Consider the following 12,870-nt stretch of genomic DNA (forward strand, 5'->3'; position numbering starts at 1 on the left):
AGAACTATCTTCAGCGTAAAGAAGAACAAGAAGTACTGGAAGTGATGGCATGGCCCCACAGATCCCTGATCTCAACATCATCGAGTGTGTCTGGGATTACATGAAGAGACAGAAGGATGTGAGAAAACCTACATCCACAGAAGATCTGTGGTTAGCTCTCCAAGATGTTTGGAACAACCTACCAGCCGAGTTCCTTCAAAAACTGCGTGCAAGTGTACCCAGAAGAATTGCTGCTGTTTTGAAGGCAAAGGGAGGTCACACCAAATATTGATTTGATTTAGATTTTTCTTTTGTTCGCTCACTTTGCATTTTGAAAATTGACAGAAATAAACAATCGTCATTTATATTTCTGAAAGCATTGTTTACAGCATTTTTTCACACCTGCCTAAAACCTTTGCACAGTACTGTATGTGCGAGGGGAACCTTTACCTTTACCTATTGTGTAAAGGGCCCAGTTCTTTACAACTGTGAAAACAGACATTCTACTAACAGCTTAGTTTATGATTTGCTTCTGGGTATGTTTGGGCCTCTTGAAGAAAATCTGAGTAAGATGAATATGAGAAAGTGTTACTTTGGAAGCATTGGCACTGTTTTCTTGGTTTTTAAAATTTAACTGTAGTTTTACTAATTCATTGATAACATTTATAGGCTGTCCCAGCCCGTTATGGCTCTGGGCATTGTTATGGCAGTGATAATATATTATTATGGATCGGCTATGCTCAATTCATTGAACTGTTTTTGATGAAGAAAGTTTTCAGAAATTTAACCCAACCCTTGCAATGTTAATGACCTCTTTGTCTTTCCTTTAGGTTGAAGGAGAAGAGCTAAGCTTATGTGGAGCTTAGTTCAACAGCAATTTATTCAGGGTAATAAAAATAAAATAAAATGGATACCTGTTTTCCACTGCTAAAACTGAAGCGACTCTGTGAGAGCAACAGGAGAGAGAGGGATAAAAAGAGAGAAACCAACGGAGAGGAGGAGAAAGAAGAGCGAGAGAGCGAAAGAGAAAGAAGAGAGCCCACTGCTAGCTCACTGAGGCAAGGAGACTGACCGGAGATGGGAAGAGAAGCACCGGAGGACCAACTGGCACCTCACTGGGAGGGAGAACTAATTCGCCCTGGAAGAACTGAGTGGCCAGCGAAGTTCCCTGTCCCCTCCCCTGCCACCAACACACCCACTGAGAAAGAGAGGAAGGGTCTTAGAAGAATCATTTCATTCCGTTCGTTCGTATTGCAAGCAGGGTTTCACAGTTAGAACAGGTGGGGAAGAGGAAAAAACCCCATCTCAGAGTTGTTCATGTACCAATCTCTCCAGGTTTTTTGTTTTCAAGAGAAGGAAAGAAAGAAAGGAAAGAAAGAAAGAAAGAAAGAAGGAAGGAAGGCAGGAAGACCTTGTTGGCCTTTATAGGAACAAGCACACCATCCAAGAGAAAACGTCCTGAAGCTTGTGGGGAAGCCAGCTGTGACTGGTACTCGACTCTGAGATGATGTGGGTTTTGCTGTCCAAGATCTGGCTTTGAGCCTTGTGCGGCTTCACCCACAGTCCGAATAGCAAGATGATGGGGTGATTCTTTTTTTCTTTTAAAAGAAATTCAAAGAAGCACTGGATAATTTTTTTTTAGAAGTTTGTCTCTGAAATTTAGTAGTGGACCTGGAGGAAAATCCTTGTTTTGAGATGCTTAAAAAAAAAGAACAAACGAAACCATAAAAGATACATATATATTATCTATATCTGTACGTTTTAACGCAAGTAGGAATACCAATCTCTTGTGTGTGATTTCAGTCAATCAAACTCTTCTTCTTCTTGGGGGAGAGGCGTATCTTTGCAAGGAACCCGATGTATCCTGCCAGTGCAGTGGAGAAATCAGAACGGTGTTTGTCAAGTTTTAATTGGTTCCTGCCTGGGCTCTTCTCTGAGCTGTTGGTTTAAGGTATCTGCTTTACAAAAGGGAGAGGAGGAGCGTGTGCCCTTTGGCCCCTGAGAAGGAAGAACGCTGGGATTGATCTGCTTTTTAAAATTTTATTAGTTGCTGCCGACATTGGGAAAACTGTAGTGGAAACAGGGGATTATATTGGTTTTGAAGTAAAGCTTCTCTGATGATATATTGAGATAGTTTGGGGAGGAAGAGCAGGCAGATATTTTAAAGGGTGGCCACTCTGGGGCAAAAATCTATCTTTGGCATGGAGGGTATTTTGTTTTTCTTGACGTTCAGCTGCAGAATGAGCATCAGAAGTTTAAACGAAGCTGGAGACTACGTGAAGGTGCAGGACCCTCAGTCTGATTTTATCATTTCAAATCCCAACTGGAAAAAAAGGGGCAATTTATGAAGAATGAAAGAAAAGACACCCACAAAAAAGTCACCCTGGCTCACAGCAGAAAAGCATGCATCTCTGCATTAAAAATATTGAGACCGCTGGCCTGTTTAGCCTATGATTGGTTTGATTTTTCTTGCCACCAAAGGTGGGGTTCCTTTATCCGAGACAGTTTTGACCAACTGCCCAGTTGTGCGATTTAAAAACAAAAAACAGAATTAATTTAGCTTTCTTTTCCAACTAAAGGGCTATAAGCGTCCATTTTAACTTTTTGTATATGTTGAGGAATTCCCCCACCCCCCTAGTTTTACACGAATGAACTTTAGAACCACCACCTTTTTATTTTAAAAGATTGGACATTTTGTATAATGTTCATTCCCACTTTTGCCCTTCTGCCCTGCCCCCCCCCCCCAAAAAAAAAAAAACCCTCAATACCGTTATGCAAGAAAGCCTATCTGGCTTCTTTTGCCTGTTTAGCATTCACTGGGCCTTGCTTTATATTGCAGGTTCTGGAAGGGGGGAACACATGAATTGAAAATCTGCAATTGTTCTTATTAATTGAAAATGTCTCCAGAGTTTAGACTTCTACCATCTGTCTGGGAAAGGGAGACAGGCCACCTTCCTGCCTGAAATGTGGAATCTTTATTCAGACTGTTGGAGAACTGCTTGTTAATTTCTTTTCTTCTGCCATCCCCTTCGCTGTGTGGCTGTGTAGATTTTTGAGCTAGACTTAAGCGCTAAACCTCTGTGCAATGCAATCCACTGAGTAAATGTAGCTCCCTCGTCCTTCCATTGTCTTCCTCACCTCCTTCCCCTTCCCTCTTCACATTTCACTTAGGTAGCAATGCTTGCCTCTTTGTGTTGACCCCCCCACCCCGCCACCTTTGTAGCGATTATAAAATGCTGAGTTTCAGTGCAAAACCCCACCAGAACATCAGTGCTAGCGGGGTGCTGATTTTTTTTTCTGTCTCAAGTTTGTTTTAAAATCTGTTTCTCATCAAATTAATAAAAAACGCTTGCATTCTGTGCCTGGGGACTCAAAATTCTGATGCTTAGTTGTTAAGATGTGTAGCAATAAACCTACAAGGAGCCTTTCAGTCAGAACAGTTCACACAGAGACATTCATTTGTAATTTTTAAGATTGTATTGGCTTTTGCCGATCCCCCTCTTAAGAAAGGTTATTTAACAAGAGCATACCATATTCCTGCAACCAGCACTCGGGAGCGAAGGAAGTTTTCCTCTTGGAATTTCTTACACAGTATTGTGCACTACTTTAATCTGCATCAAATGTATATGCAGGAATAATTTGTGTTTTTAACTGGAGTCATTGGCCACCCCTAACTTTTTGTTAACTAGGGACAACTGCAGCACACGCCATGCTTCATTTTATATCACAATTTTAAAATCCAGTCCTGTCTGCAGTCTCTCCAGTATGCATTTAGTAGTCAGTAAAAGGTGAAGTTTCAGAATCCCCAAAAACACGTACTCTACATTTCTTAGTGGCCCTCCACACCTAGCATGAACATTTCAGAATTTTCATATAATCCAATTATGATGGCTGCTAGCTTTAAAAAATGCATACAGCAAAAGCCCTAGATGGCAGCATCTGCATTTGCAGAAATAATGCAAATATCAAATACTAAGGGTGTGTCCCACATAGAAAAATCACATAGAAAAAAGTCTTATCAGCTGCACTGTACACCAATTTATTAAGCCTTTGGTTTCTTTTGATAAGCAGTGTTTGGTCTTGTTTTAGAAATCAAGCATTCCCACGCAAGCAAATTTGATGGAATTTGGTTTGAAGGACAATCCTAAATAACACAAGCTTCAGTTTTTGTTTATTTAATAACCAAGATCATTGATAAAGAAATTTTAAAATCAACCGTACAGCGATTTAAAAGAATATATTACTTTTGTACAACCAATTCTGATGACTTTGATCCTAGGAATAATTAACAAATTATTTAACTTGCATCTAAAAATAAATGGTATGTGATAAATTGTAAGACATGGCCTCCCCATAAATTGTACACAACTCCAGCAATTTTGGGCAAAAGCATTTTGCATCCCACTTTAAGGCCCCTCAACTACGTGGCTCTTCTAGCCACTCATAAGGAGATTATGAACTAGATGACCAAAACTGAACATCTGGTGGCTCAACTAAAGATACAGCAGGAAGAGGTTGATGAAACAGCAACTAACCAAGGAGAATCTGGTGAACCATCTCACCGACAGCCGCATTCATCCACCACCATGTCCTCATAATGTCTCAACACCACGTTATCGTTGTTGTCATAATACAGAACAGAGATTGGGGAAAGGCGGACGGGGACACAGCAAGGCTGAGGGGTCCCGGCGGGGTCCAGAGAATGCACAATGGTTTGCAAGATGGCATGGTTGGTGCTGTTGAGTTCCTCGGTCAGGGGAAAAGGGCACTCACCGAGGCAGTAGTTGGCCAGGTAACCCTGTGGAGCAATGATCCAATTCTCCCAACCGACTTCGGTGAAGCTGATATACAACCGGCGGGGTTTGCAAATGTTGCTGGCAGAGACTGGCCTGTAGTAAGCGCTGCGCCTTTTCCTGGGGCTTTTGCACTGCCCAGGAGTGAGAGAAACCACCAACAGGGAGGTGCTGAGCATGGAATGGAGCTTGGAGCATAAGCTTCTCTCGGGTGACGCTGGGAGGCTAATTTCAAGGAGCAAGCCCAAGTTCTTGGATGGAGTCTGCCATTCCTTCGCCAGCTCGGTCAGGTTGAAGGCAAAGGACTTGCGCAGGTGGACGAAGGATTGCTCCATCAGGAGTTGGCGGCTGTAAGTATGGGCGGACATCCCACGCAAGGTCATCTGGGGAGCCCGGTAGAGGCTTAACTCGAAGGGATGAACGGAGCTGGAACCCTGGTACTGGTTGTGGCTGAACTGAATCTCCAGCTGGGCCAGGGTCAACTGCTCCCCTTCCTCCAGGGCAGAGAAATTAAAATATAGCCGTTTTTGTAAACATATCCAACTCTCAGGTTCTTCTCGGTGGATCAATTGTCCTAGAATGGGTGTAGAAATCAAAAGCACTTTAGGGTTATCAGAATGTCACCAGACAGAAAGCATTTGGGGTAAGGGGAGAAGGGAGCAACCATTAGACAAACAACAATGCCCCTAACTAAACATTTAGGACTGAAAGACTTTGATTTATTTTTAGCATCTTAACATTTTTAATCAGTCTTCTATCCCAGCCTACCACAGAGAGGCAAAGTCATTCTGAAAAACAGAGGTGGAAGAGATCCCTTGTAAATATACCTGTTTAGTGACTGCCTCATTAATTTTATTTATAAAATGTATAAGCCACCCATCTTAACTCAAGGTAACTTGTTGGGTTAGCTACCATTTGCAGCTACAACGGCGATGAAAAAAGCAACAGGAAACTCAGAAAGTGCCATTGTAACTTTGAATGGCCCCTAATTGAGCTGTTGGAAGTCGAGGGCTACTTGTATGTTGATTTAACTTTTCTTAGAAAAAACTCAAGTTTGTCCTTGTTCCTCTATTATGACCTAATCTCTATAGTCACCAAGGTCATTCAGTCAAGCAATGGGTTTGAATTTGGTTTGGTCTTTCTCTGGAAAAAGTTGGATGCACATTCCACAACACGGGAAACTCATGAAATGAGAATTTCGTTGGCCAGATGCAAGAAAAAAGGAAAAAAATAAAGGAAATCCAGCCAATTTGAAAACTACTCTGGCTGAGCATTTTTCTTTTAATCCATTAATTGGATTAATTAGGGCTGCCCTAATGCAGATTTCAGGAGCTGTGTTTAGCAGCAATTAGAAATGTACCTTCTTAAAGCTACAACTTTACCCTTCATAAAGTGAATTTTATTCCTTTGTTACATTTTTATTTATGTTTTTATTAAATTTATATGCTACCAATCTCGCCTAGAGGTGACTCAATGGGCTTACCACCAAATAAAAGCAACATGATAAAACATTAAAATTGTAGATATTAACGTTAAAAGTGATTTTTTTTAAAAAAAATGGCAAGGAATGAAATAAGAGGCAGGGAGATGGTTTGAGAATTTTTACTCTTTGGGATCTCAAAGTGATAACATTGGAGGAATGGAAATATTGCATCTCCCAAGTACAGTTTAAAAAAAAATCTTATTGGTAGGAATCCTCATTTAGAAGACTAATTTGAAATGTGGATTAATTTAATTTTCCTTCCCCCTCCCCATTTTCTCCTTGTTAACTAAAACGGCTCAAATATTAGCAGTTCAATTGTATCCCAAGGTATACTTGTGTCACCTACAGAAATATATTGTGGGTTTTTCTGTGACTGCTTCCACCCACCCACCCACGACTTCCCGCCTTATTTTTCCTCTGTGTTAATTCTTTTAAAAACAATCGCCCATTTTTGTTACAAATGCCTCGGCCGCTTCCTTCAGCTTCCCACACACGTTGCAAACCCAAGTACGCACGTTCCAAAGGAAAACTTTTCCAAATCCAATCATTTCTTCCTACCCGCCAACTTGATTGGAAACGTAACTGCCCCAACCCAATAGGAATAGCCGAGCTGCATAGCCATGCCATTGATAAGGACAACTGACCGTTAATATTTCGCTGGGCATTGATTTCCCCAAATTTCATGGATTTCACGTGGCATTTTTGGGGGGAACTGGAAAGCTGAGATAAGGAAGCGCAAATCCCCGCGAAGAAAAGGAAGAACTAGCCACCCGGAGTCCAGAAAGAGGAGGAGAAAAAACCGGGCGGCATGCAAATTTAATAAATAAGGCGCTATTTTTCTGCAAACGTGCCTGGGCTCCCTCTAAAACTTCAGAAAGTTAAGATGAAGCGGTTGCAAGGCGCAGTGCTCGTACTCAGGGTAACAAGGGACAAAAAAAAAAGGGAGGCATGTAAATTTAATCAACAAGGAGCTCTCTTTCTGCAAACGCGCCTGGGCTCCCTCTAAAATAAAACCCGAGAAAGGGGGGGGGGGAGTCAAGCGCTTGCAAAAGTTGCAGTACGGGAGAAGAAAAAAACCGGGAAGCGCGCAAAGGTAATAAATAAGGCGCTTTTTTTCTGCAAGCGCGCGCCTGGGTTCCCCCTAAACCTCCGTAAGGAAAGAATCAAGCGGTTGATTGCAAGTCGCAGTGCTCGTACTCAGGGGTTCCCCTGGGTCAGTTTCTGGGTGATCCGCCCACAGATTCGGGGATTCCACGAGGTCAGAAAGCAGATCCCCACGTGCCGCGTTTGCAACCAAGCGCATTGCGCGCGCGCTCCAGCGCTACTCTTTGGATTAAAGAAAAAAAAAAAGGCCCGGCTGGGAGTGAGGATTTAACGCGCGCTCGCACCTTTTACAATCGCCTCCCATCCCGGTTCCCCCCCTGAGCTTACCTTGGTCGGGGAAAACTCGAATGACGTTTCCAGGGACTTGGAATTCCTCCACCCAACACGGGTTGCGGGACTCCTTGGGCGCCTCGCTTCTTGCCTGGAACATCTTCCACAGCCAGGGCGGCACCGGAGCAGGCGACTTGGGGCTGGGCCTGGCTTTCAGCCCCAGGGATCTCAGGAGCACCGTTTCCTGAGGGTGCAAAGCCGCCCCTACCCCCGGGAAGATCCAGAGCAGCACCCCGAGCCCCAACAGGACTCCCAGGCCCAGAGTTCCCATGGGGGAAGGCGAGGACGATGGCGTCGGCTTGGAGAGGAAAGGCCGAGGCGCGCTGGGCTCCTGGGCAGGGAAGGACCTTCCTGGAGAGTGGAAGGAAGGCGATCTGAGAAAGTGAGGGGGGGGGAGAGATCCAGCCTTTTAAGCATTGGAGGTGGACCCCCTCCTCCCCCCACCGCCGAAGGGTCTCTGGGGAGGGGCAGAACAGTCCCTGAGGCATGTATGGGCAGGCCTCCCTCCCCAGCAGGGATGGCTTTCAGGTAAGATGGGGGAAGGGAAAGTGGGGCTGGCTTCCTCTGAGGCCCTCAAGGCCACAAGCCGCCAACAGCTACCAATGTTTTAAAAAACACAAAACCTCAAATCTATGGAGGTGGGGGTTAGAATATCAGAGTTGGAAGGGACCTTGGAGGTCTTCTAGTCCAGCCCCCTGCTCCAACAAGACACACTATACAGCAAGGGGTCACCAACTTTTAGACCTCAGGGACCACTACATTCATAATTTTAAATCCTGCGGACCACTGATATGAATTTTTAAAGAAGATAAATGGTATATTTAGTGCTATAAAATGCAAATACTTTTGCTGCGGGCCACCAAAATTTTCTCTCTCAAACCACCAGTGTGGTCCATAGGCCACCAGTTGGTGACCACTGCTATATAGTATGCAATTTCAAACAAAGCTCTGTCCAAGCGCTTCTTAAAAACCTTCAGTATTGTAGCACCTACAAATCCTAGTGGAAAGCCATTCCGCTGATAAATTGTTCTCCCTATCGGGGAAATTTCTCCTTAGTTTTAGGTTGATTCTCTCCTTGTTTAGGTTCCACCCATGGTGTCTTGCTCTGCCTTCAGAACAAGAAGCAATGGATGGTAACTAATCAAGGAAAAACAACCTAGATTAATCCACCATTAACCCATCAATCATAGTGCTTATTTAAAAAAAATACTTCCCACAGAGCTTGGCCCTTGGCTATGTGCTGACACCACATGTGTCCTTTCCTTGGCATTCTTTGATAATGTGACAAAATTAGTGGACCAGAAGAATGCCGTTGATATAGTTTACTTGGACTTCAGTAAGGCTTTTGATAAGGTAGACCATAACCTACTACTAGATAAAGTAGAAGAATGTGGGTTAGACAGCATCACCACCAGATGGATTCGTAACTGGCTGACCAACCGCACTCAACGTGTAGTCCTCAATGGAACTGCATCTACATGGAGGGAAGTATGCAGTGGAGTACCCCAAGGCTCTGTTTTAGGCCCAGTACTCTTCAACATCTTCATCAATGATTTGGATGAGGGAATAAATGGGGAACTCATCAAATTTGCAGATGACACCAAGCTGGCAGGAATAGCCAACACTCCAGAAGATAGGCTTAAGATACAGAAGGATCTTGACAAACTTGAACATTGGGCACTATCTAATAAAATGAAATTCAATGGTGAAAAGAGTAAGGTTCTACATTTAGGCAACAAAAACAGAATGCACAGGTACAGTATAGGTGGTACCGTGCTCAATAGTAGTAACTGTGAGAGGGATCTTGGAGTTCTAGTGGACAACCATTTAAATATGAGCCAGCAGTGTGCAGCAGCTGCCAAAAAAGCCAACACAGTTCTAGGCTGCATCAACAGAGGGATAGAATCAAGATCACGTGAAGTGTTAATACCACTTTATAATGCCTTGGTAAGGCCACACTTGGAATACTGCATTCAGTTCTGGTCGCTACGATGTAAAAAAGATGTGGAGACTCTAGAAAGAGTGCAGAGAAGAGCAACAAAGATGATTAGGGGACTGGAGACTAAAACATATGAAGAACAGTTATAGGAACTGGGTATGTCTAGCTTAAGAGAAAGAAGGACTAGGGGAGACATGATAGCAGTGTTCCAATATCTCAGGGGTTGCCACAAAGAAGAGGGAGTCAAGCTATTCTCCAAGGCACCTGTGGACAGAACAAGAAGCAATGAGTGGAAACGAATCAAGGAGAGAAGCAACTTAGAACTGAGGAGAAACTTCCTGACAGTGAGAACAATTAATCAGTGGAACAGAAGTTGCCTCCAGAAGTTGCGAATGCCCCAACACTGGAAGTCTTTAAGAAGATGTTGGATAGCCATTTGTCTGGAACGGTATAGGGTTTCCTGCCTAGGCAGGGGGTTGGACTAGAAGACCTCCAAGGTCCCTTCCAATTCTACTATTGTATTGTATAAAAAGAGGGTTGGCTCGGACTCTGGTGGTCACCCATTCACTTATGAAAGCAAGGCTTGCAATTAACCTTGTGACCAGGATGCGAGGCTTGCAATTAACCTTGGTGTATTATGTCTAGTCCAGCCCCCTGCTCCCAACAGAAAACCCTATGCCAGCAATGGCAAACCTTTTTTGGCTCGCGTGCCATAAGTGGGGGGAGCGCAGGGGGGGGTCATTTGCAGACGTGCCGCACCCATAATGCAATGCGCGACCACCCCAGTGCGCATGCACGCACTACAGGCGGGACCACTCCCCCATTTTTGCATACTTTTTTCGCCCTCCCCAGGCTCCAGAGGCTTTATAGGAGCATAAGGAGGGTGAAAACAGCCTCCCCCCGCCTCCCCGGAAGCCCTCCGGAGGCTTCGAGGACCTTCAGGAGGCTTCCCTGAAGCCTTCGAAGCAGTCAAAACGACCCTCCGAGCAAACCAGAAGTGACTTCCAGTTTGCTCGGAGGGTCGTTTTAAGCGCTCCGAAGGCTTCAGGGATCTTCAAGAGGCTTCCCTGAAGCCTCTGGAGCGCTCAAAACGACCGTCCGAGCAAACAGGAAGTCCGTTCCCGAACTTCCGGTTTGCCTGTAGGGCCGGTTTTTTGTGCTCTGTTTTTTTGCGCTCCGGAGGCTTCAGGGAAGTTCCTGAAGCCTCCGGGGGGGGTGGGGAGATGCTCTTTTCACCCTCCCCAGGCTCCTATAAAGCCTCTGGAGCCTGGGGAGGGCGAAAAATAGCTTTAAAAAAGGGTGAACTCAGCTGGCCAGCGCGCACATGCGTGCTGGCCAGCTGACAGGGCAGCAGCTTGCATGCCCTGACAAATGGCTCCGTGTGCCACCTGTGGCACGCGTGCTATAGGTTCGCCATCACTGCCCCCTATACAGTATACAATTTCAAACAAAGCTCTGTCCATGCTCTTCTTAAAAATCTCCAGTATTGTAGCACCTACAAGTTCTAGTGGAAAGCCATTCCACTGACTAATTGGACTCAGTAGCTAAGACGCTGAGCTTGTCAATCAGAAAAGTCGGCAGTTCGAATCCCTAGCACCGCGTAATGGAGTGAGCTCCCGTTACTTGTCCCAGCTTCTGCCAACCTCTCAGTTCAAAAGCACATAAAAAATGCAAGTAGAAAAATAGGAACCACCTTTGGTGGGAAGGTAACAGCGTTCCATGCGCCTTCGTTGTTTTGTCATGCCGGCTACGTGACCAAGGAGATGTCTTTGGACAGCACTGGCTGGCTTTGAAACAGAGATGAGCACCGGCCCCTAGAGTCTAGAACGACTAGCACATATGTGTGAGGGGAACCTTTATCTTTATTATGTCTATTCTCAACCATCCAGGTCTGGTCGTCCCAAAGATGCTTTTTCCAAATGGAAACTAGACTCCCTTGGGTTTTTTTCTTTGAAAATGTTTCACTTCTCATTCAAGGAGCTTCTTCAACTCAGAAGAGAAGCGAAACATGTTCATAGGGGGGAAAAAACCATAGTCCAGATGATTGGACCATAGTCCATCTCCATAGACCTGACAATAATGCACCAAGGCTAAAGCCAAGTCTTGCATCCTAGTTGGGACTTAAGTGTATTAATTTTTTTAAATATCTTGGCCAGTGCATTCTGTGAAGAGTTTCGCCTAGTGATTAAATCACCAGACCTGAAATTTGGAAACTGTTAGCCCCACCTTAGGCATAAAAGCCGGCTGGGTGACTTTAAACCAGTCACCTTCTTAGCCCAAACAACCTCTCAGGGTTATGGGGAAAATGGAAGGAGGAAGGAATACTAGGTATGTTTGCTACCTTGGGTTACCTGTAAAAATAAGGTGAGCGAAAAATAAATAAACCTGGGTCCAGTGACTTGTCTGAAAATAAAGCCCTTAAAATCCTGATGGAACTTTTTGAACAACTTTGAAGCACTTTAGAAATGCAGAGTGTGCTTGAAGCTGTTTTTACTTTACAGCTTTTGCTGGCTTCCCACTTTATCTTTCCTTCAGATAATCTTAAAAAAGGGATTAAATAGGAGAAGGTCACATTGAGGACCCTGGAGGGATAGGATCTTGTGGAAACTTCACACCTCAATAATGCTGATTGGATTAAGTGTTTGCAAATCGCAGAGCATTTAGATAGAACATCATCCAGAGGAAGGAATAATTACATATGTACAGTTGTGGCTGAGGAGATCAGTGTTACGAAAAAGATGAAGAAAGGACAATGCTTGATAAGAAAGCTGCAGGGATCTTGCAGAGACTTATTCAAATACAGCCACCCTGGAAGGATTTTGTGAACTAAACTCTTGTGAAATATGTGATGCCATGAACATTGATTGATTGACTAGATATATTACTATCTTTCCAAGAGGTCTTTCTTCTTCTTTTTCCTGCAACAACCTTAGTAGCTTCTTTAAAACCCTGAACTTGCCTGAAGGGGAAGTTACGTCTATTTGCATTACAAAGACCTCTCCTTCTGCCTGCCTTCATTTAGCTTTTGCTGAAGAAACACCAGAGGCATTAACATAAAGAAGGTTTAACCCACAGCACTCCTGATTTTTATATTTCTCTTTTTAAAACTGTAAGCTGTCCAGAGTTCCCCCAAACAGTGAAATGGTCGGTATATAATTAAATTAAATTAAATTAAATTAATTAAATTTAATTTAATTAGGCTGTATCAACAGAGGGATAGAATCAAGATCACGTGAAGTGTT

General features: G+C 44.0%; 2 protein-coding genes across 6 annotated transcripts in view; one reads left to right on the plus strand and one right to left on the minus strand.

The window, feature by feature from the left end:
- The window catches only part of UPF1 (UPF1 RNA helicase and ATPase), a 38,874-nt gene extending 35,534 nt beyond the window's left edge, over window positions 1–3,340 (plus strand). For all 5 annotated transcript variants that reach the window (XM_081955815.1, XM_081955814.1, XM_081955817.1 and 2 more), the window contains exon 24: window positions 810–3,340. The gene's annotated coding sequence lies outside the window, so the exon portion shown is untranslated. The remainder of the gene's footprint in view (window positions 1–809) is intronic.
- On the minus strand, window positions 2,018–8,138 carry GDF1 (growth differentiation factor 1). The gene is made up of 2 exons (XM_081955859.1): window positions 7,687–8,138; window positions 2,018–5,346 (listed from the first exon to the last, which is right to left on the minus strand). Exons 1-2 carry the CDS (start codon window positions 7,958–7,960, stop codon window positions 4,538–4,540), a joined length of 1,083 nt encoding a protein of 360 aa, XP_081811985.1. The 5' UTR covers window positions 7,961–8,138; the 3' UTR covers window positions 2,018–4,537.
- Window positions 8,139–12,870: the final 4,732 nt, after the last annotated feature.

This window comes from Natrix helvetica (assembly GCF_964273705.1).
Source record: "Natrix helvetica genome assembly, chromosome: 1".
NCBI lineage: Eukaryota > Metazoa > Chordata > Lepidosauria > Squamata > Natricidae > Natrix > Natrix helvetica.